The sequence below is a fragment of the Antechinus flavipes genome, chromosome 2, assembly GCF_016432865.1.
Source record: "Antechinus flavipes isolate AdamAnt ecotype Samford, QLD, Australia chromosome 2, AdamAnt_v2, whole genome shotgun sequence".
NCBI classification, from domain to species: Eukaryota; Metazoa; Chordata; class Mammalia; order Dasyuromorphia; family Dasyuridae; genus Antechinus; species Antechinus flavipes.
In genome coordinates, this window is record NC_067399.1 from 613,298,309 (window position 1) to 613,321,514 (window position 23,206).

The following is a 23,206-nucleotide window of genomic DNA, read 5'->3' on the forward strand; positions in this document are numbered from 1 at the left end:
AAGTAGACAATTGGGTAACCTAAGAACAATCAATCAATAAACATTTATTAAGCACCTACAGTGCTAGGCACTGTGCTAAGTGCTGGGGGTTCAAAAAAAGGCAAAAGACAATCCCTGTCCTTAAGGAATCTAAAAAATACATTGGAAAAGAACAAAAAGTTGCCATACAGACCCTAGGTGGAACCAATCAAACACCAAGAGTTGCAGAGTGAGAAGTGGGCTGGCTTTGGAGTCAGAGTAACTGGGGTGGGTCCAAATCCAAGTTCTGCCTCTTACTGGCATGAGTGAGTTTGGGCAAATCACTTACGTTCTCTGAGCTTCTTGTTCCTCCACTGGAAAAAAAGAGGATTGACCTAGATGCGCTCTAAGGTCCCTTCCAATTCTAAATCTGAGATCCTAGGAATTTATGCAAAACAGGGGCCAGGAAGGAGAAAAAAAGCAACTGGCAGAATAGGGACAATTAGACAATAAAACAAAATCAATTTAAGATTATTGAGTTAGGAGCCATGACTTATCTGTATATCTTCTTTCAGTTCTTTTTGCAATATACTGCACATAGTAAGTGCTTAAAATTGGAATCATGCCCCAAAGTCACGCCCTTTGGCCCAGCCATATTATTACTAGACCTCTACCCCCAAAAGATCAAATAAAAGATGGAACAATACTATTATGTATAGAAATGTTTATAGCAGCTCTTCAAATTATAGGAAACTGAAAGCTAATAGGGTGCCCATCAATTGGGGAATAATTGAACAAATTATGGAATATGAATGCCATGGAATAGTATTATGCTATAAGAAATGATAAAAAGGATGTGTTTGAGAGAAACCTGGGAAGAGTTATATGAATTGATGCTGAGGGAAATGAGCAGAACCAGAAGAACAATCTATACAATGTAAAAAGAAATTAAAAAGGCAAATATTTTTGAAAGATTTATGAACTCTGATCAATGTAATGGTTAACATGCTTCCAGAGAACCAATGAGTAAAAAGCACAGCCCACCTCTGATTCAGAAGAGACAGACTCAAGCTGAAGAATGAGATATACATTTTGGGGCACAGCTAATGTGGGAATTTGTTTTTCTTAATCATGTATATTTGTTACAAAGGTTTATCTTTTTTCTCAATTTGGCAGAAGTGGAGTTGGGAGAGAGGGAAGCTAAGAATAGATTTTGCAAAAAGAAAAGGACACAAGAGAAAAGAGAAACATTAAAACACGTTTTTGAAATCCATAGAAGAGAATAGAATGAATCACAGAATAGTTTTCAAAGATACATGCTAAATTTATTATATATTGGAAAAGCAAGTATATGATGAAGATTTATAACTTTATGTATAATCTTTTTTGTTCTTCAGTGTATATAGAATGATTAATTTTAATTGATATTCATTAAATTTAAAATTTTCTAAGTGGAAAAAAATTTATAATGAGCCTTTAATGTTTTCTGCGTGAAAAACAAATTATGAGTGAGCATGGCTTGTGATGAGATTAAAAAGCACAATGGATTTTTTAAAGGAGTTATGAAATCTTCCAAATGAGTGCTATAAGTGGAAGGTTCAAAGTGGTCAACAGACCCCTTCAGACCTTAATCTCCTAATCATGAATCAAAACAAATATGTAGTAGAGGAGACCCTACTCAGTCAAGGATGATTCTTCGAGGTTATTGTTATACTATTCTGCCCTCTCTTCCAATTTATACATAGTTCTATTGATATCGAGAACAATGCCATTCCATTTGCAAAGAAGGATATGATTATGTGGCTTCCATGTTCATTCAGATTGTCCCTAATTTTCAACAATATTCTTTTCACTATTTTACTCATTTGAAGGAAGCTAAGTATCTTCTGTAAGGATAAGTGAAAAGCAGTAGAAAATAGGCTAAATTTAAGAAATAATTTTTAAAACAAATTCTCCTCCCATTCCCATCTTGCAAAAACAGTAACAGACACAATACCCGTGGAGGAAAGATTCCTGACTTACCTTTTCTGATGTGCTCATTAGAAATATACAAATTTCCAGGCCGCTCTTGACTTTTATCTGTAAATACTAAAGAACAAAGAACACTATATAAAAGCCAATACACAATTCTATAGAATCCTCCCAGAATGAATGTAAAATTTCTTTATGTATTGGGTGTGCATGGGATAAAATTCCCTAAAGAAAAACTGAAAACTGAGTGGATACTCATCAGTTGGGGAATACTTCAATACAATATGGTATGTGAATGTAAGGCAATATTATTGTTCTGTAAGAAATGATTTTAAAAAAATACCCTAGAAAAATACATACTAAGTCCATCACAGGAATATGGTGTCCAGTGAAAAGAAGCAATTATTGAATGTGATGATCTAATTGAGGCATACTGCAATTATGGGGATCCCTCAAAATTTGGTCCAGTTTAAGCCTCATAAAAGAATATATAATACAGAAAGCTGGGTAGCACAGTGGATACAATGTTGACCCTAGAGTCAAGAGGAGGCACCTGAGTTCAAATCCAATCTCAAGTACTTGCTATCATGTGACTCTGGTATGAGCTGGAGAAAGAAATGAGAGACCACTCCAACATCTTTGCCAAGAACACTCCAAATGGAGAGTCGGGCATGATGAAAATGACTGAGCAACAACAAAAGAATGTAATATATGTTACAAAATAGAACTCACTATTTCAAGGTGGTGAGGGCTGAAAAAATTACAAATAAGTGGATGATAGGACTCCAATGTGATGTTAAAAAAAAAATGGAAAATACCGGTCATAGTACTGTGCTAAACATTGGGGTTAAAAAGACAAAAAAATGATTTCTTTTCTCAAGGGACTTACATTTCATGGCAGTGATGATGAAGATGGGAGAAATAATACATGTATACACACACCCAAACATAAATTTAAGATTATTTAAAGAAGGTGAGCACTAGAAATTTAGGGGATTCAAGAAAGATTTCACATAGAATGTGATATTTGAGTGGAGTATTGAATGAAGTAAAGCATTCTATGAAGCAGAGATGAGAAAGGAGAGTATTGGTGGCCAATACAAAAGCAAAGAGACAGGAAACAGAATGTAATGGGCAAAGAGCAGGAAGGTAGTCAGATTGGTTGGATTATATAATATAGAAAGGGGAAGAACATATAATAAAGCTGGAGAGATAGATTGGGGCCAATTTGTGAAGGGTTTTAAAAGTCAGATAGAAGAGGCAACTACCATGTAGTGGATAGAAAGCCAACCTTAAAGTCAGAAACATGGGTTCAAGACATTGCCTTAAATATTTACTCAAATTTGAGAAAATCACTTAATATCCTAGTGCTCCAGGGAACTGAAACTACAAATTGCAAAGCAGAAGCTGATCTGCAATAATTAGGGGAATGTACTTTAAAAAATGTTGTTTATACCAACAAAACTCTTCTTGGAAGACTGCCTTTGTGTGGAGAAGGGCTTGCATGGCTTAATGAAACTATGAGCTATGCATGAAGGATTACCTAAGAATTATAGGTCTTAGTGGAAAGTTCTGACAAAAGTTGATCTACTGGAGAAGGAAATGGCACCATTTCAGTATCTTTGCCAAAACAAAACAAAAACAACAAAAGCAGCCAATAAACAAATAAAAAACAACCCATGAATAATATTAAAATAATAAAAGCTATGAATATGGGCCCTCAGGTTAGAAGATGTCCAAGTGAGGACAGAAAGCCTGATGTGCTATGGTACACAGGATCAGTAAAGAGTTAAGACAGGAATGACAAATGAACAAGAACATGCCAATTAAATTATAGATTTGCTTCAAAAATCCAAATTTTAAAATTTTTGAAAATTCATATCTTATTCTAGAAATAATAGGAAGCCACTAGTTTATTGAATAAGTATTGTGGTTACATCTATTCTTAAAGAAAAATTCACTGTTATCTATTGGGAGGATAGATTAGAATGCGGACAAAGTTGGGGCAGACAGATCGATTAAGAGGCCATTGCTATGTAATATGGGCAAAAGGTACTAAGGGACAGAACTAAAGTGGTAACTGTGTGCATAGTCAGTCAATAAACATTTATTAAGGCCTTATTATTAAGTCATTTTTCAGTTGTATTCAACTCTTCATGAGCTCATTTGGAGTTTCTTTGGCAAAAGAAATGGAGTAGTTTGCCATTTCATTCTTTAACTCATTTTATGGATGAGGAAACTGAGGCAAACAGGGTTATGAGAGTTGCCCAGGATCATCTGAGGCCATATTGGAACTTAAGAAGTGGCATTTTACCCACTGTGCTACCTAGCTGCTTTTTTAAGGCCTCCTATGTACATCAATGTAAAGAAAAACAATAAAATGAAATCAAACACTATATAATTATAATGTTTGACTCCAGAGAAATGCTGAGAAAATGAACCTTTATTCTTTTCAGAAGTAAAGTAATTCTTTTAAATTTTTTTTTTTTTTTGTTTTATCATCTTTGTTACAAGGGATGCTTTGCTGATTGGGAAAATAGGGGAGGACTACATTCAGAATACAGATATCACAACAAAAAGTTTTAATAACTTTTTTATTTAAAAATTGTTTCTTCAATTGAGATTTTTAGCTAAGTTTTTGTTTCACTAAAATATAGCAAAAATAGTTATGTAAATACTTTGAAATTAGGCAATATTTTAAGAATATAAGTTCCTGTACCAGAGCTGGTAATTTCCCTTTATGCTAACTCTTAAATCTAGCTAAATCAAAAATGTGGTTGTCTTGGAAGTGGTTGGGCAACCATTTAAAAAGACTATATTCCTCTGCCAACTCACAGTCTTAGCTGAGATTTATAATCATAGAACAGTAGGGAAATACTTTTATGGGATTAAAGAACTTTCTTTTTTGCATTTCCTGGGAAGAATTTCACAAGATGAATGCACCCCCTAAGCAATATTATATGCCGCCAGTCTTACCTTTAGAAATATAGGATTCACTCTGGGACATCTGATAGTTGACATGAAGACTGGTGTCTGGCCTAGGTACCGGCACTGGGGGTCTTTTGGCCATATCCATGGCAAAGGTAAGGTCGTCATCTACTGTGTGGTAGACTTCTTCACCCCCAGCACTAGGGGAAAGGTCTTTCTCAAAAGGGGCATCTCCTATGCTGTTGCCTAGGAAATAGGAGAGAAACAAATGACCCTACCAGTCTGGCAACATGCTGTCATTTTGAGAAAACGTTCCAGCTCTTGAACCAAATATGGACACACAAAGAAAGCACACTTCTTAAAAATTTATCACTCTTTGCCTCTTTTCCTCCTCCCTCACCTCTCCCTGCCTACTACCCATTCCTTCCTATTTAAGGATCATTCTAAAACAGGGTTTATCTCTCCCCGCCACTACCCATTTCCTCCTATTTGAAGGTCATCCAAAAACAGGATTTATCTCTGTCGTCTCATTTTACTCCTTGAGATCTAGGTTAACATCCTTTCAGAACTCAAGAAACAAATTATGCTCTTCAGAGGTCACAAGAGAAATAGGGAACCACCCTCTAGATGCTTGTGTTGGAATTATGAGAGGACATCTCTGGGCCCACAACAACCTTAAGGCTCCAATGTCCTACTACCCTGCTTCCTATTCTACAAGGGAAAGAAGAGATTAAGGGAAGCTACTGGAACAATCTATCTCTCCTTCCTTACCTCTTGGGTCCCATGGCCATCTTGCCACTACCTGTGGCTCTTTGTGGATGTTCTAACAAGCTAATCCACTTCCAAAAATTAGTGGGTAACCATAGTATGCTAAGCGTTAGACCTCTCACTTAGTAGTCTATTTAAATGGTCTTTTGAACATAATGACTTACTTCAACAGACTTAGTTAATGGTGAGGCTGGTTTGCTTTTGGGGTTTTATTTGTTTTTGCAGATGGCTCTGTACTTCTAAAAAATACCACTAATGCCATTGCCTACAGATTTCTCCTAGATTACACAAAGTCTTGGATTACAATTCCCTTTCACTCTTTTCTCTGCCCTGCCTACAACACAGTTTTTACCTTCCAAAAATTTGCGAATGATGGAGTCTTTGGTGGCCGTAGGAAAAGGATCTGTTGATTTTGGGGTAGATGTACTGGACTGAAGCATCTCTACATCTGGAAGGAAAATTTAGAATTTAGAAAGCCAGCAAACCTTTACCAAGCATTTATTATATGCCAAAGCACTATTCCAGGCACTGGGGATACAAAGAAAGTAAGAAACATAGCCCTTATCCCTCAAGAAGCTTAAAGAGGAAGAAATAATATATATATACACCAGATATATACAATGTACATCAAATGTGTTATGTATATGTATATGTATGTATATGTATATAAAATATTAACTCAGAAATACATTTGTATTTGTATTGTATAATGTAAATGTATTTTACATTGTATATACATTGTATATATCAGATATAAGATATATATGCACACATATATCTGATATATACAATGTAAATTCAAGGTAATCTCAAGGTGGCCATGAGGAAGGGACCAAGAAAATGGATCTTGGGCTGAGTTTGAAGGAAGCCAGGAAGACTAGAGTCAGAGATGAGGAGGAAGTACACAGTCACCTCTTCTACATTGCAAGAGTTGGGGGTTGGGCATCCCCAAGATCTGGAAAATCCGTATAAAACTTTTTGGCCTTTCCATCATATCAATCAGATTTTTTCTCTTTTTCTTTTTGAGTGTATTTACAGCATTATACATGTATTTTATGCTTTTCTGAGTTTCTAAATCAGCAGGTCGATCTTTTGTCTGTGGCTTCCACAAAATTCCCATTTAATTTCTTAAGCTGAATATATTGTGATAGGAAAAGTTATGATGTAGAAGAGATAACTGTATATTCTAGGAAAGAGGAATAGCCCGTGGAAAAAGATGGAATTGTGCTCTAAGAACAACAGGGAGGCCATTGTCACTGGATTATGGGATTTGTAGAGGGAACTGAAGTATAAGAGGAGGGGAGAAGATAGGAAGAAGTCAGGTTGCAAAGAGCTTTAAAAACTAAACAGAGAATTTTATATGTGATCTTGCCAGAATTACTCTTAAAAGAAACTTTCCTTCCCAAACAACCTGCTAGGTAGGCACAAAGTCTGAGGGCTCAGATTTTGCCAATGGGTAAACTCGGGTGAAGTAGTTTCCTTGAAAGGAGTAGGATGCAGTGAATAAATAGCTTAGAGGAAAGTGAAATTTAAGCTTCTTGTTTCTCAATTTCTGGCCCTGACCAGAGTTACCTAAGAGATCTAAGAGTCTGAACTTAATTCAATAGACTAACTGTATTTCAAAAATCCATATTTTAAAAGGGAATAATGGAAATACTTGGCAAGTGGAGTGTTCTGATTACATCTCCTCCATAACTATGGGTTAAGGAAAAATGAAAAGAATAGTTCCCCCCCCCTTCCTCATCACCTTTATTATTGAAAATCTTCCTAAATATGGGGCAGCTAGTTGGTGTGGTGGATAGAGCATCAGTCCTGAAGTCAGGAGGACCTGAGTTCAAATGTGACTTCAGATACGCAACACTTCCAGGCTGCGTGACCCTGGGCAAGTCACTTAACCCCAATTGCTTCAGCAAAAAAAGAAAAGAAAAACCTTCTTAAATATATATATATGTGTGTGTGTGTGTGTGTGTGTGTGTGTGTGTGTGTATGTATATGTATATTTTACTGCCTTACAAAGTATAGTCAACCAAACATGATTTGATCTTTTTATAATAATTTCAGATTTTTAGGTGTCAAAAGCATCATTCCACATATAGAACCATAGATTTGAGAGGTAGCTCAGAGATGATCCAAACTAAGGCCACAGATATTGTCACTTGCCCCATTTTTTCTACCATCATTTTTTCTAATCTGAGATTTCTACAATTATAGAAGGTATAAGAGATGATATGAGGAAATCACATAAAATGATGCTCTACTGACCCTAGAAGAAGTTGGTTGTGGTGGCTTAAAAAACAAACAAACAAATCTCTAACCTAGGAAATTTTGCCAACTGCCTTTTTTTAAATTAAAAATTAAATTAAATTAAAAAACCCTTTAATTTATGGAATAAAACAAGCATTTCCATAGCATAGTATTATTTTTTTAAAAAAGATGATTATACACGCAACTGCAAATCTTCTATGCACAACTTGTTTTTTATTCCATTAAAATATACAACAAAATAATCCATGTAAATTTCTGGGATTTTTTCTTTCCTCATCACCTAGAGATGGCTACCCATTAAACACAAATAGAAATATATATGTGAAATTTTTCTATACATACTTCTATTTATCTTTTCTTTCTCCAAATGACAGTGACTTTTTATGTCCTTTTGTTCCCCCCGTAATATAATTGATGATTGCACATGAAATTTCACTATGCACAACTTGTTATTCCATTCAAATATACAATATATTTATCATGTAAATTTCTTTTTTCTTCCCTCCCCTTGCCCTGAACCCTCTCTTCCCCCCTAAAGATGGCTACTATCAGATACAAATAGAATATACACTACATACACACATGTATTAAATCATTCTATTTACACGTCTACTAGTTAAGGTTTTTTTTGGAGACAAATATTGTCTTCACATGTCCTTTATAGTTAATTTGGGTATTTATAACAAAATAATTTATTCTCTCAGTTGTCCTGTTTTTTTTTAAATTTCTATTTAAAGTTTTGAGTTACAAATTCTGTCCTTCCCTCTTTCCCTTCCTCTCCCTTCTTGAGATGGTAAGCAGTAAGATATAGGTTATTCATGTGCAATTATATAAAATATTTCCATATTAGTTATTCTATATAAAAATAGCATGCTTCAGTTTCTTTTAAATCATTATTGTTTCTTTCTCTGGAGGTTTTATCATTTGTCCTTTGGAACTGTCTTATATCATTGCATTTATTGCTGAGAATAGCTGTCATCCACAATTCTTCATAGAACAATATCGCTGTTACTATTTACAATATTCTCCTGTTTCTGTTCACTTTACTAAATATCAATTCATGTAAGTCTTTTCAGGTTTTTCTGAAATATCCTGCTTATCCTCTCTTACAGCACAATAATATTCCATTGTAATCATTTACCACAGCTTGTTTAGTCCTTCCCCAGTTGATAGGTATTCCTTTGATTTCCAGTTCTTAGCTACTGCAAAAAAAACTACTATAAATATGTTTGTACAAATAGATCCTTCCTCCCACCTCCCTACCTTTTTTTTTTTTTTTTTTGGATGTCTTTTGGATAAAGACCTAGCAGTGGTATTCCTGGATCAAAAAATATGCAAAGTTTTATAGCCTTTGGGGCATAGTTTCAAATTACTCTCCAGAATGGTTGGATCAGTTCACAACTTCATAAACAATGTTTTAGTGTACCAGTTTTCCCACATACCCTCAGCTAACATTTTCCATTTTTTATCATCATATTAGCCCCTATGATAGATATGGTAGAATTTCAGAGTTATTTTAATAACCATTTCTCTGATCAATAATCATTTAGAACATTTTTTTTCTTATGACTGGAGATAGAAAACTGCTTACTCATATGCTTTGATCACTTATTAATCAGGGAATCAATCAGGGAATTATTTGTATTTTTATAAATTTTACTCAGTGCTCTGTATATCTGAGAAATGAAGCCTTTATCAGATTTATCTTAAAAAATTTTCCCCAGTTTTCTGTTTGCCTTATGATTTTGGCTGCAGTGGTTTTGTTTGCATAAAACTTTTTAAAATTTTATATCAAAAATTAACTATTTTACATTTTGTAATGCTCTCTATAATTTCTTTGGTCCTAAATTTTTCCCTTATTCATAAATCTGACAGATAAACTATTCCATGCTCTTTTAATTTGATTATGGTATCATCCTTTGTGTGTCAATCATACCCATTTTGACCCTATCTTGGTATACAGTGTGAAATGCTGGTTTATACCTAGTTTCAACCATATTGCTTTCCCAGCAATTTTTGTTAAATATTGAGTTTATATTCCAAAAACTTGAAATCCTTGGGTTTATCATTATACTACAATGTAATTTATACCTAATCTATTCTACTGATCTACCACTCTATTTCTTAGCCAGTATCAGATTATTTTGATGATAACCATTTTATAAAACAGTTTGAAATCTGGTACGGCTAGACCATCTTCTTTTTCATTTTCCCTTGACATCTTTGAGCTTTTGTTATTCCAGATAATATTTTTTTCCTAGTTCTATGAAATAATTTTTTAATATTTTGATTGGCATATCACTGAATAAGTAGATTAAGTAGAATTGTTGTTTTTGTTATATTGCCTCAGCAATTAGTGTTTCTCCAATTGTTTTCTATTTCCACATGAGTCAGAATAGCATGTTGATATATATGTATACACCCATTTGATCTATTTCACATACATGAACAGGAAACAAAATCAACATAATAAAAAAGAATTCCTTCTACATTCAATGAAACATTTCTCTTTATGTTTAATTATTGTTTATTTTAAGTTTGTGTTATGTTATAAGCACTCTGCACATTATAATTACCCTAAACTAAAAGGTCTCTCAAATGCCTTCATTCTTCTAATTCTAATTTTGCATTTTATGTGACTGTTATTTTACAATGACTGGCACAGAACCCTGGGTACAACCTCGTGACTTCATTAACTGAATCAGCCAGACTTCATTTATTAAGTGCTTACTATTTGCCAGGCACTGTGCTAAGCATTGGAGATTCAAAACCAAACCAAACCAAACCAAACAAGCCAGGTAAAACCAGCCCTTACCCTTCAGGGTACATAGTTCTGTGGATTAAGAGTTCTGACGCCAAGCAAAGGGTATTTCTCCAAGGGGAAGAAAAAGAGCAAATGACTTCAATTATTTAATTTGGTCAGAATGAACAATTTCAATTTTTAAACAAATAACCTTTATCATTAAACCATAATTGTGCCTAGAGAAGATATAGTTGGGTGGGGATTGGAGCAAATGATAACTAGAAAGAATGAAAAGTGGGGCTCCCACCTTCCCATGTTCAACACCCCTGGAGCAAAGGTCCATTTATCATGCTAATTATGGAGCTGATCTAGTTAAAGATAAACTGAAAACATGCAAAACATGTTAGCCTAACAAACAAAGCCTTTATTAGGTCCTTTCAATAAGGGGAAGTTTACTGTAGTGACTAGAGATATGGTCTAGAAGGCAGAGAATCATCACATCAAGTCTTGCTTTGGCTACATGCTGCCTGGATGACCCCTGGCTCCATACTCTAAAAAATGCTCTAAGATTCTGCTTTACAGAGAAGGGTCTGACCAGCATTGGTGGAGGAAGCTTCCTCATCGATCTATCAGGGCACCAAACTTGATGATGGGGAAAATACGAAGTTTAAATTTGACAAAGCCCTTTTGTTCTTACTCCAAATCTAGCATTCTGTCAACTGTGCCATTTAGCTTTTAAGGATCATATTCAGACATTCTTATGAAGGAATGAGCCAAGAATGACACCTAAATTCTAAAAAAGTTACTGTGTGAGACAGCTCATAGGGTGTGAATCCATAATCCTTAGGCATGTGGAAGCTTCCATTTAGTGGTGGCTTATTTTAAAATAAGAGCTTGTCGATACACAGAGTACAGTAAAAAATCTCTGTTATCTCCAGAATGGCTCTGAACAAGGAAGTACAGTCTCTTCTTGCTCAAAGAAAGAACCTTTGACCCCATGATACAACAGCTTTACACCTGAGGATTGTGGCAGAGTTGCATTGCTGGCTGGTTTTACCAGTCAGAAGGAGCAGTGTCTAAAAGAGTCACAAGAAGTAAAGAGAGAAAAAAGACAGAAGGAAAGCTTTAGAAGGAGAAGAAAGAAAATAGTGGGATATGGGAGAAAACAAGGAGGCAGAGTTGGTAGCCATCAGAACAGTGAGAAAGATGAAGAGCTGGACACTGACAGTATTAGCCAGAATGGAAGGGAAAGGAAGAGGGCAAAGAAAAAAACAGAGACAGACACAGAGATAAAGAGCAGAGACACCGTCAGATTGCCAGAGACAAAAAGACAGAGAGACAGAGTCAGAAACAGAGATCAAATCACCTGCACCTCAACAAGCCCTGAGAGCATCAGTGTGCAATGATGAAGGCTTACTAACAGCTAGTGCATACAGTGGAACAGCAGGTAAAATAGGACCCACAGCACCTCAATGCAATCATGTTTGTAGTCCAGTGCCACAGCTGGTGTTCATGAAAATGACCTTGAGTCACTCAGGCAAAGTTAACATATGTTTAACATACTCCATCCAAGAAGAAATGAAAGCATGCAACTTATCCTGAGACTATTTTCAAAAAGCAGCATGAACAGAAGAAAGGTCACTAGATGTTGCGTCAGAGGACCTGGGCTTAAATCCCAGCTCTCCCACCCACTCACTCCTCATGATTTTTAAATCACCAACTTAAAAATATTCTTCCAAAAAACAGAGCCTTTCCTATCAAAAAAAATAAGAGTCTGGAAATACAAGAAATTATATGGAAAGCATCCTAGTATAGTTAGTGGGAAAAACACTCATCAAAATACTTGAGTTTGTCTTGGCTCTGCTGCTTACTAACTATATGATCTTAGGCAAATCATTTTAACTCTCTTTTGGTTTCACCATCTGTAAAATGGGTAACTGATATTCATGCCTTTCAGATCTGGGATAACACATTATTTAGATTCAGTGCTGAATATTCTGGAAATTAAATGCAATTATTATTAAATAAGAAGCTCAAGCCTTCATCCTAGAACAGTGAGAACCTCTTAATGTTAAGCTCAAAATATAGATATCCAATCATTGTTTTGCTAGCATAAATCAAATGACAAAATATTTAATACAGAAAGAATTGTCCATATGGGAGGAAATTTGTTAATAGCTACATCCTCAGCTATCATCAAAAAATGGATTTCAAGTGCCTCTGAAACTCAAGTTTTGATTGGGGAGGGGGAGAAGAGAAATGACATAAGACAGACCAAAGATTTTAACCTAGGGTAAAGGGGAAATCTTCATTTGCAAAGCTCTTGTACCCAAGTGCAGCACGTGTCGTCCCCTCTCCCCCCTCGCCCGGATCTCAGTCACAACAAATCTCTGTGGGCATCCCTCAGCTTGTTCTCAAGGGCCAGCAGATAAGACATGTGGCTGCTATCTTCCTTGTTCTAGGTCCCACCATACTTGCTTCATCCACATGGCTCTCTTTTTCCACTAGCTCAGAAATGTACATCACTATTTAGTCGATCAGTTTTCCCGAGCTGCATGCCAGCTTCATTTTATAATGTGCTATAGGTACAGGGTCCCATGTGAAATAGTCCTCCGATGAGTGACCTTTCTCTGAGAGATCACAGCAAAGATGGTCACATAGGAAATATAGTCAATACTGATCAAATTCAAAAGCTTGATATTGATGGGATGAATAAGACTTCATCAACAAGACTGTCAGGTCTAGCTGATGTATCATAGAGAGGGGCATTAACATTAACAAGAGAGGGTCTAAATTTCTTACTGTATATAATCTGGAGGACAAGCTACTCCCTGAAGTAAGCAGGGAGAGATATTGACAGGTAACATGAAAAGTGTTTTGCAAACCTTAAAAAACATAATATAAATGCTTGCTATTATTGTTATTGTCCTGAAGTGGCCCCACAGTTACTGTTTTCAATCAGAAGACCAAGCTATAAATGTCAACCTCCCCTTACCAGGTTGTTTTTCACCTATTAAAGAGCCTACTAGTACTCCACTTTTGTTACTTCCATTTAGGAATTAAGCATCACAATGGCTGATTCATTATGAATTTTACCCATTTACTAAGTATCACAATAATGGGTTCATTAGGAACTGCCTGCCTTATGGCAGTAAATTCTCTGGGAACTTTGCGTGCCTTATGGCATCTTTCCCCTTGTTATAACATCTTTTCCCCTTTATCAATTGCTAACTCCCCTTTAGAAGTTAGCCAGTGTAATAAAATCTTTGCCTCTTGATTTGGAGATGTTATCTAAGCCTATAAATTCTTTTGAGACAGCTTGCAACATTGGCCTGAAAGCCCAACACATATTTGGGATTCGATCCCTGCACTTCATTATGAAGCAAGCACTTACCAAACCTAAGTGTTATATTAAAATGAGCTATTATGATTATAATTATTACTGTATGTAAAAATATAGAATCCAGAAACTAGCTCTGGCTACTATATGCAATATCTAAACTTTGCAATCCCTATTCAAATGCATGCTGTCAAATTAAAAAATCCTTAGTATTCTAAGGATCACAACAAGTCAGGGAAAAATCAAAGGTGGTAAAGATACTTTTTTACTACTTAGATAGCATGAGAAATCTCTGAAGATAAATCTACCTGCTATAAATTTCTACATATTATATTTCCCCCAGTAGAATGTAAACTTCTTGAGGGCAGGCACTTTCTCTTCTCAAATTAAATTAAACATTAAAGACTGCACCCTCAAGAAATTAAATACATGGGAATATAGCTTTTACATCATATGTGTATATACCTGGGACAAAAGTATCATAATTCTCTATAAAATTTCATTCATTGTAACAAAAACATTATTACCCTAGTCCTTGTGATTTTCACAATTAAGCTACTTCAAGTGATAACAAGAATAACAAGTATGTATTATGTTTTAAGGTTTGCAAGACATTTTCTATGTTATCTCATTTCATTCTCATAATAACCTTGAGAAGAAATATTATTATCCCCATTTTATAGATGACTAACTAAGGTTTTTGCGGGATCAAGTTGGTGAGGGCTAGCTATCTAAGTGAGGTGGGCGGAGAAAGCTTGAAGTACTGATAAGATTATAATACTTCGTAAGGCAAGCAGGAAAGGGCATTGATAAGGATCAGCTGAACCTTATAGTCACCCCAGTGGAGATCTTGGGAAACTCCCATCTTACTTTATCCCATCAGAAAGCCAAGTTATGATGTCAAACCCTCAAGGTTAAATTTCCCCTATAAATCTGTCCATGGCCTATGTCATCTTTGCTTAATCCCTTTTAGGGTTCATCTGCCAATCAATGATGTAATCCCCCTTCCTTGCTAACTATGTGCTCTCCCAAATCTATTTTCATATTTACCATTTCTAGTGTCTATTTTATCTCTTTATTTTGTCCTTTTGACCTCTTCTCATCAATAAAGGTATCTTTTGGCAAAGAGAACACCATTGGGAATTCTTCATATGTATCTTGTGTCTTGTGCCTCATATTTCAGACTAGGAATTGTTACCTCAATCTCATCATTCGGTACCAACCTCATCAAAGTGATTTGTCCAGAGTTACATAGCTAATTAGTGTCTGGAACAGGATTTAAACTCAGATCTTGCCAAATTCAGATCTAACATTCATTCCACTGACTTCTCCTCCTAAAGTAGTTAGGAAGGAAAATCCTGCTGTTGTTCATCATCTGCTATTTTAGTTTCACAGGATTTAGATTTAATAATAGTTAAGCAAACAGTTTTGTGCCCAACCCTCACACACTCACACACCCCCACACACATTATTGAGACTACTCTTTACACTTGCTTATTTGGATCCTTCTTTAAGTACAGCCCAATTTTTATCATTTGTCATTAGAATCTCACACATTGTCAGAAAATCCTTCTCCCAATCCCCGTTTTTCTTGTCAATTTATTCCTGTTCTACAACAGGTATTCTCCCTAAGCTTATGAAAGTAAGCAGTATTCAAAGGTCATTTTGCCTTAATACAAAGGCTTCTTTGTTCAGCTTCAGATTCATCTCATGGCTTCCAACTGGAGCTATTTCTTGCAGTTTTGTACTTCCCCTTAATCTACCTGGGGAAGAAATAAAAGCCTGCAGTTTGGAATATTTATAGTAAGTAAAGATACCCCCCAGAGTAGCCATTAAATAAAAGCAGACTCTTTGCTCAAGGGATGGGAAATGCCTGGGAACAGTGGATAAGAAAAAGCAGAGGACTTACTGAAGACAATAACAAAGGAATCATATGTTTTTCAAGTTTTCTGTACCCACTAATATCCTAGGAAAGGGTGTTTTTAGTCCCTGGGAACCCAAAAGGCTATAGATAAATTTCGGGGGGAGGGTCTATGAATTTGGTTAAGAAATTAAATAAATAGTTAAATATATATTTTCTATCTATCTGTCCCTGTCGGTCTCTCTCTCTGTCTTTCTCTGCTTCAATATAATTGGTTTCTTTTGTAATCCTGTATTTTTTATTTATTGCATTTAAAAACATGATTCTGATGGAAGGCTCCCCCCTAAGCTTCTCTAGACTGCCAAAAGTATCCATGATACCCCAAAAGATTAAAAGCCTTAGGAGAAAAAGTACATTGTTCATTTGATTTTTTTTAAACCTCTCCTTTCTATAATTGCCACGTTTGCTGCTTTCTCTAACACTGTGATTCTGTAATATTGTACTTAACTCAACAAATACTTTATTAAATGAACAGCATTGGGTACATTGGGAAAAAACCAAAAGGACACAAGGAAAACGGATTGTGAATTCCTGCCCAAGTCTGGATGTCTTGTGAGAAGGAGAGGAGGAAAGATACCAACAGCACCGCAGGGAGGGATGAAGCCAGGGACTGGTGAACTTACACTCAGATAGGATGGGGATCCAGGCCCTGGGGTTTCAGTTGCAAGGATACACTTCTGCCCAGATATAGGTCTCTCCACTCCTGGAATTCTTTGGAATAGGATTCCTACAGCCACATCTGAGCCAGGCCCCAGAAAGTCACGCTAAAGAAGCAGGTGGGGGTTCTTGTGTGTGACAGGATGTTTTCTTTACTGACCACCTTCCTTCCCCCCCCCTAGATCTACCAGAATATAAACTTAAAATTAATTTCCATTCAGGACCACTGCCAAGGAGCAGGAATAGTATGGTTTTAGACAATATGACTCTCTAATTCCAAAATATCTTCCCATCTATTTCTGTTCCAACAATTTAGAAAGAGGGCTTAAAAGAAAATATATGCCTGGAAGCAACAACAAGGATGGAAACTCATTCATACTAAAGTGTAAATGACAAGACCCAAGAGCTTTCCCCAGTTTTAATAGAAAAAAGGGGCTATACATAAAGAACAATTAGTGCCTTAAATAAGAAAATGAGGTGCCAATGATGGGAAGGAAAAGTCCAGAAGGGGAGTCTGGGAATACCAAACCAAGTCCTTTGCTTCCCAACTTTGTCTGTGGCTGACCTCACTGACACCCTGCTCTGCTAGAGAAAACAGAAGTTGCGCTCTGGTATTTTATGTCACACATGCCAGCAGCTCCATGGGAACACTGATATGCAAAACAGATGAGAATAAACTGGGACTAGATATGGGGAAGTCATATAATGAAGCAATCTTGACTTTCTGTTCAGCATTCTCTATGATGGGGGTCACTTGAAACTTGGTATTTGGGGAGGAAAGAATCCTATTCAAGGTTCCAATGCATACTGTAAGGCCTAATCCTGCCACTAGCCACCTCTGAAACTTTAATTGGCTTATTTCACCATTTGGCCCTGTTTCCTCATTTGTAAAATGAGAGGAGTTGGAGGAGATGAATTCTAAAGTACTTTTCAAATCTAACATCCTACATCGTTGTGACCCTATAAATTTTTCTGAGATAATTTGTTAAAAAAAAATTAGGAATCATAAAGTTAGATATAGCTAATCAGCTATTGTTGTTCATCCTTCATTCTAAAAGAAGACTAATGATTTCAGGGTGATGTCGATCTGTTCCTAAATTGGATTTAAGTGAGGCAGGGTGGTGCAAAATCCTCAGTCTCACTCAGTATAAGTGTGAGCATTTGCTTATCAGAAATCAAGTGCTACCAATTAGGATTTTGGTTTAGTATTTATTTAACTTAAGAAAAATAATGCAAATTAAACTTAAAAATATAGCTCACATATATATGTGTGTGCATGTATGTGTGTGCAAATAATTTTTTCCCTCCCCAAAGAGCCCATCATTAAAAACATTTACCAGGACTAATCATTAATCCAACTTTTTTATATAGAAAATTTATAGATGAGGAAAATGAGACCCAGGGAGAAAAGCAATTGTTTTGACTCAAAAGCCAATGCTCCTTCCATTATATGATTAGTCAGTTACTTAGAGAAACTGGTCAGTCAGCTTTTTGTTGTTACTCAGCTGTCCAGTTAGCCACTTAAACATGGCTAAAGGGAGGGAGGGGAGTGCCCTGGATTCCAACAGCAGATCTCACCCTTAGGAACTAACTTTGAGCTACAAGTAGCTAGACTTCTGTTCTGGGCTTCCGGTTCATTATCTATAAAATGAAGAGATTGGACTCAATGGTTTTGAAGTTTCCTTCTAATTCTAGATTTTGGGAGCCTAGGTCCTAGGATCCCTAAATGAATTTCAACATTTTAAGTGAATTTAAATAAAATTATTTGTGAGGATTGGAACAGGGCTAAGATAGGAAGGGTCTGGAACAGCTTGTTCATTTTGGTTTTTATAATTAAATACAAGGGTCTAGTAAAGAGGGCAGACCCCTATGATCATAACCAGTCACAATTCTACTGAGCTTTACAGTTTATCAAACAATTCCCTCACAATTATCCTGTAATGGAAGTATTCCAAGCATTTTTACCTCTATTTTGACAAGGGAGATAATGAAACTCTGGAAAATTAAATAATCTGTCCAAGTCATTCAAATGGCCAGTGGCAGAACCGGGACTAAAACCTGGTTCTCCTGGACATCAGTCCAGTGTTTTTTAACTAGGTGCCAGAATTTACCAAAAACCAGAGTACTCTCCCCTTTACAGTAGTTGCTTGGGAGGCTGTACAATCATTCCCTTTCTTATGTGTATTTCTCACAGGGACTTTGAGTCCCCAGGGAAGAGCTCCCCTAGTATGCTTTTCCTTCTTGTTCCTTGTAGAAGAGGAAAGACAGATCTATTTAACTGGCATGAAGTCACTGGGAAAAATACCTCAGAACCACACTCTTGAAAAGGACATCTCGGGAACATCACACACTTTAATAAGTGTTTATCAAGTTCCTGCTCTTGTGGAACACTGCACCAGGTCAGGCCAGGGGATCACAGAGAGAGATGCTGTACAGTCCTTGCCTTCAAGGAATTGCAATCAAAGAGGCAGGAAGAGAAGGAATGTGTACACAAAAATACTCTGGGCAAAGTACAAATATAGAGTTTACGAGGAAGAAATTGCTTTTAGAGGCTTAATTGGAAGAGTGGGAGAATCAGGGAAAGTTTCATAGAAGAATGAAGCAATTGATGTCAACAGAGACTGCATGGAGGGAAGAGGGGGAGGAGTTCATTCCAGCTCTAGAGGGTGGTATGAGTAACCAACTGGAAATAAAACTGAAGATAAGGATGAGATAGGAAGTTTGTTCTACTTTGACTGGAGCATGTGAAGGAGATAATAAAAGATGAAGGGAATAGTCCTAAAGAAGTAGGTAGGAGCCTATGTATGTCTGTCTGGCCTTCTTGCTTCAAATAGGGCTGGTGCCCTTTGCCAAGTGGCAATGGATTATTTTGACTTGCCATGGTAGAGAGAGACCGAGGCATATTCCAGAGTAGGTCGCTTTAACTTTTCAGCATTGAAACATTGATAAAACGTTCATTTTATCAACAACGGCATTGATAACACCAAATACCCCCATGATGACATTCAAGCCACAGCCATTTATAATATTGCCACTGTAAAACTAAACACATTTCTTCCTTCTTTCCCTTCCCCCATGGATAGTTTCACCTAACAATGTTTTCTCAGGACCAAATAATGTTAGGTGACGAATGACTGCAAATATTTGCTTGATGATGAATGCCCCACACTTCCTCATACAGCAGAGAGGCTTATGTCAACACCCAGAGTCCTAATGCCATTCAGAATGTAGGAGTCCCTTCATCAGCATCAGCTGTCCTTTCAAAGTAGTTACCATGGGAGGCTATCCAATTATCCCAACAAAAATGCTCTTAAAGGATTTCTGGAACTCCTCTTGGACCTCTATCCGCCCATTTTTCCTATTTCTGTGAAAGACACTGGCCCAGTCCAGTCACCCAGGTTGTGTCCTTGACCCCTCAGGTTTCCTTCACCCTACATGTGCTGTAAGTAGCAAAGTCTTGATGATTGTACCTCACGGACATCGCTAATCTACGTCCACCTTCAGTACTACTTAATGACGACCATCTCTTGTGGGCTCTCCTCCCCTGGAGTGTTGTAACATCCTCACTGCCTCCAATCTCTCCCCTCTCCGATCTACCCTTCACTCAGCGGCCGAATTGACCCTCCCCATGTGCCAATCTAGCCACGTCACTCCTTTGCTCAAGAAGCACCAAGGGCTCCCTCTTAACCTCTAGAATAGATACAAGTTCCTCCGTTTGATTTTCTAAGCCTTTGACAATCTGGCCCGAGGTTAGGCTCAAACCTCTCCAGGTTTGGGGGACGTTATATTTTTTCCTATTGATCTTCCAGCCAAATTGGCTTACCGGCCGTGCCCGCAGAAGTCACTCCGTCTGGGAGCCTTTGCACAAGCTTCCTTCCTGCCTGTACCTCTCCTCGCTGCTGCCTCATAGGTCTCCTTTAACCTCTGGCTTTATCTTTAAAGACATTTCTTTTTAATCAGTTACAATCAGGAATCGGGAGGTCGGGAGGCGGGAGGCGCGAGGCAGGGGCCATTTAGGGTTGGCTTAGGGTTAGAGTCGGGAGTCAGGAGTCGGGAGGGTTAGTTAGGGTTAGAGTTGGGTGCATTTAACAATAAATGATAACTGTTAAACGACAATGAAGACTCATGATGGAGTAATTTGTGGTAAATATTTGCTATAAAAAGCATATGTTTCAGTGCTTTTTTTTAAAACAGCAGAAGTATGCAGTTTTAATGGAGATTATTTTAAAATTAAATAATAGTATAGAAATTTGTGACAGAGATATACACACACCACCGCCACCTGGTGGAAGCACAGCTGAACTTCAAGGGAAACTGCTCCCTCCCCTCCCCGCCTTAGAAAAATGTGAATAAATACCTTTGGAAGCTGAATTTCCAGAATTAACTAAAATCAGTGTTATATAATTATATACATAAATATATGTATGCACATATGTAGATAGATAGATATAAAGTCTGTAAGACTCCGTACACAGACTCTGACAGCTTGATTCAAAGATCATCTGTAGTCAAAATCCCCATTTGACAGAGGAATGACCTAGGTTCCAGAATGACTGAGATTTTCTTGCCCAGGTTCCCAGGATGCCCAGAGCCGGGCCCTAGAAGTCCTCCAGCTTCATTCCCCAGGTATGATGGTATGAGAGTTAGTGGCAACCACCAGGCTTATAAAGAAGCATGTTCAGGAGCCAGTTGTTAAAATTTCCCCAGTGAACATTTACACTTAGGAATCATTAAATGTTACAAATCAAGGTTCAAATTTGGCATTCGGTTGATTGTCCAGATTTAAGTGATGGTGAAAATATTAATAGTGTTTGTTCAGTCATGACAGACATTCTGTGAATCTCTTTGGGATTTTCTTGGCCATTTCCTTCTCCAGATCATGAGGAAGGAAACGGGGGTAAACAGGGTTAAGTGACTTGCCCAGGATCCCACAGCTATTAAGTGTCTGAGGCTGGATTTAAACTCAGGGAAATGAATCCTCCTGACTCTAGACCCACCCAGTACTCTATTCACTGGGTCACCTTGCTGCCCTGAAAATGTTTATAATGCAGATTAAACTTAAAATTGCATACTCCCCTCAGAGAGCCAGTTGTTAAACATTTACCAGCATGCCCTTATTTACAAATCCTAAATTACAAACAATGATGGTTTACACCTAAGTTTTCAAAGTGTTTTATAGATGATATTGGATCAGACAATGGCAAATCTATATTGCCCAGGGAACTGTGCAGTCAGGTCTTTATTTCTCAAGAAACTAGTGCCTGGGAGGAAGGACTATTTTGTCATGAGAAATCTGATGGGGTTCTTAAATCTTAGGACGGGGGTACATAACCTTTTTTGTATCTTGGCCCTCTTTGGTTGCTTGATGAAGCCTATGGACCTCTGGTTCAGCTCAAAGAAATGAATATATAAACAGTGTCTAACAATTCCATTAAGAAGACTCAGGGGTATTGTAAACTTCAGTTTCCTGCCATCCACTCAAAGAATGGTTAATGACCCAGGGGAAGTCGGGAGAAATCTGCCCATGACAGCATATTCTTCACTTACTCAGCTCTTATAACTACAAAGCTTTAGGTCAAACAGGATCTGTGCCTCCGTGGGGTGATTAGCAGGGTTCTGCCCACCTCCAACAGAGGAAATCCTCTTTCTGTCAGAAAAACAGAAGTGGGTTGCCTTCTCATTCGGCTACTTACAAAGATCCTCAGTGGATGCTGTGGAGAGAGTAGCCATGGACTCGTACAGCTCCTCATCGCAGCCGGGATTGAGGGAACATTTCATTAGCAAGTCTGTGGAAAGGTGGGCCATTGACTCATACACGGATTTGTCTTCCTCCCCTTGCATTAACTCTTCCTTAATGTGACTCTTCAGCATGTCCACAGTTTCCTGAAAAAAAGCGACAGTACCTACCCATCAGGCCCAGCTTAAGATGGAATGGTGCTCTGGAAAAGGCTGCTTGATAGTGGCTATGACTATTGGCTGGCTCCAAAGTGGGAAGGAATTATGGGATGGAAGAAATGTGATAGAGCAAGACTCTTGGAGAGCCATCAAACCAACACTCACTAGGCAATACAGAGATTGGCTTAATTGTTCTTCGGGCTTAGGCTTTGGCTCAACAATTCAATTCCTTAGACATTAATTGCCTATTCTGTACCAGGCACTCTACCATATCATGTGGCGTTACTGTTATTCAGTTGTTTTACTAGTGCCTTATTGTCCATGACCCATTTGAGGTTTTCTTAGCAAAGACCCTGAATGGTTTGCTATTTCCTTCTCTAGTTCATTAGATGAGGAAACGGAAGCTAATAGAGTTAAGTAGTTTGAACTCAGAAAGATGAGTTTTTCTGACTTTAGACCTAGCAAGCTGTTCTCTCTGACACATAATAGGCTCTTAATAAACGTTTATTGCTTGATGGACATATACAAAGAAAATGTGTGTACATATAAGTTTTAAAATAAATGTGATGTATGGAGATGGAGAAGAGGGGAAGTGAAAGGGATTGTTGAAAGAGCAGGAGAGAAAGATAGTATGACTTGCATGGGATCAAACCATGAACCAGGACTAGAACCAATTTTTTTTAGCTAGAAAAATGGCTGCTTTCCCACTATGCACAGTGATTAATTTGAAAATGATACTGACTCTGTTTCCAAGTACTTG

At 37.2% G+C, this 23,206-nt stretch overlaps 1 protein-coding gene across 2 annotated transcripts in view; it reads right to left on the reverse strand.

Annotated features, from left to right (window-relative positions):
• The window catches only part of PIK3AP1 (phosphoinositide-3-kinase adaptor protein 1), a 145,969-nt gene that overhangs the window by 36,571 nt on the left and 86,192 nt on the right, over positions 1 to 23,206 (reverse strand). For both annotated transcript variants that reach the window (XM_051981765.1, XM_051981766.1), the window contains exons 8-11: positions 22,245 to 22,434; positions 5,978 to 6,073; positions 4,906 to 5,103; positions 1,981 to 2,046 (exon numbers count right to left, since the gene is read on the reverse strand). In XM_051981765.1, the coding sequence (XP_051837725.1) occupies positions 1,981 to 2,046; positions 4,906 to 5,103; positions 5,978 to 6,073; positions 22,245 to 22,434 (550 nt within the window). The remainder of the gene's footprint in view (positions 1 to 1,980; positions 2,047 to 4,905; positions 5,104 to 5,977; positions 6,074 to 22,244; positions 22,435 to 23,206) is intronic.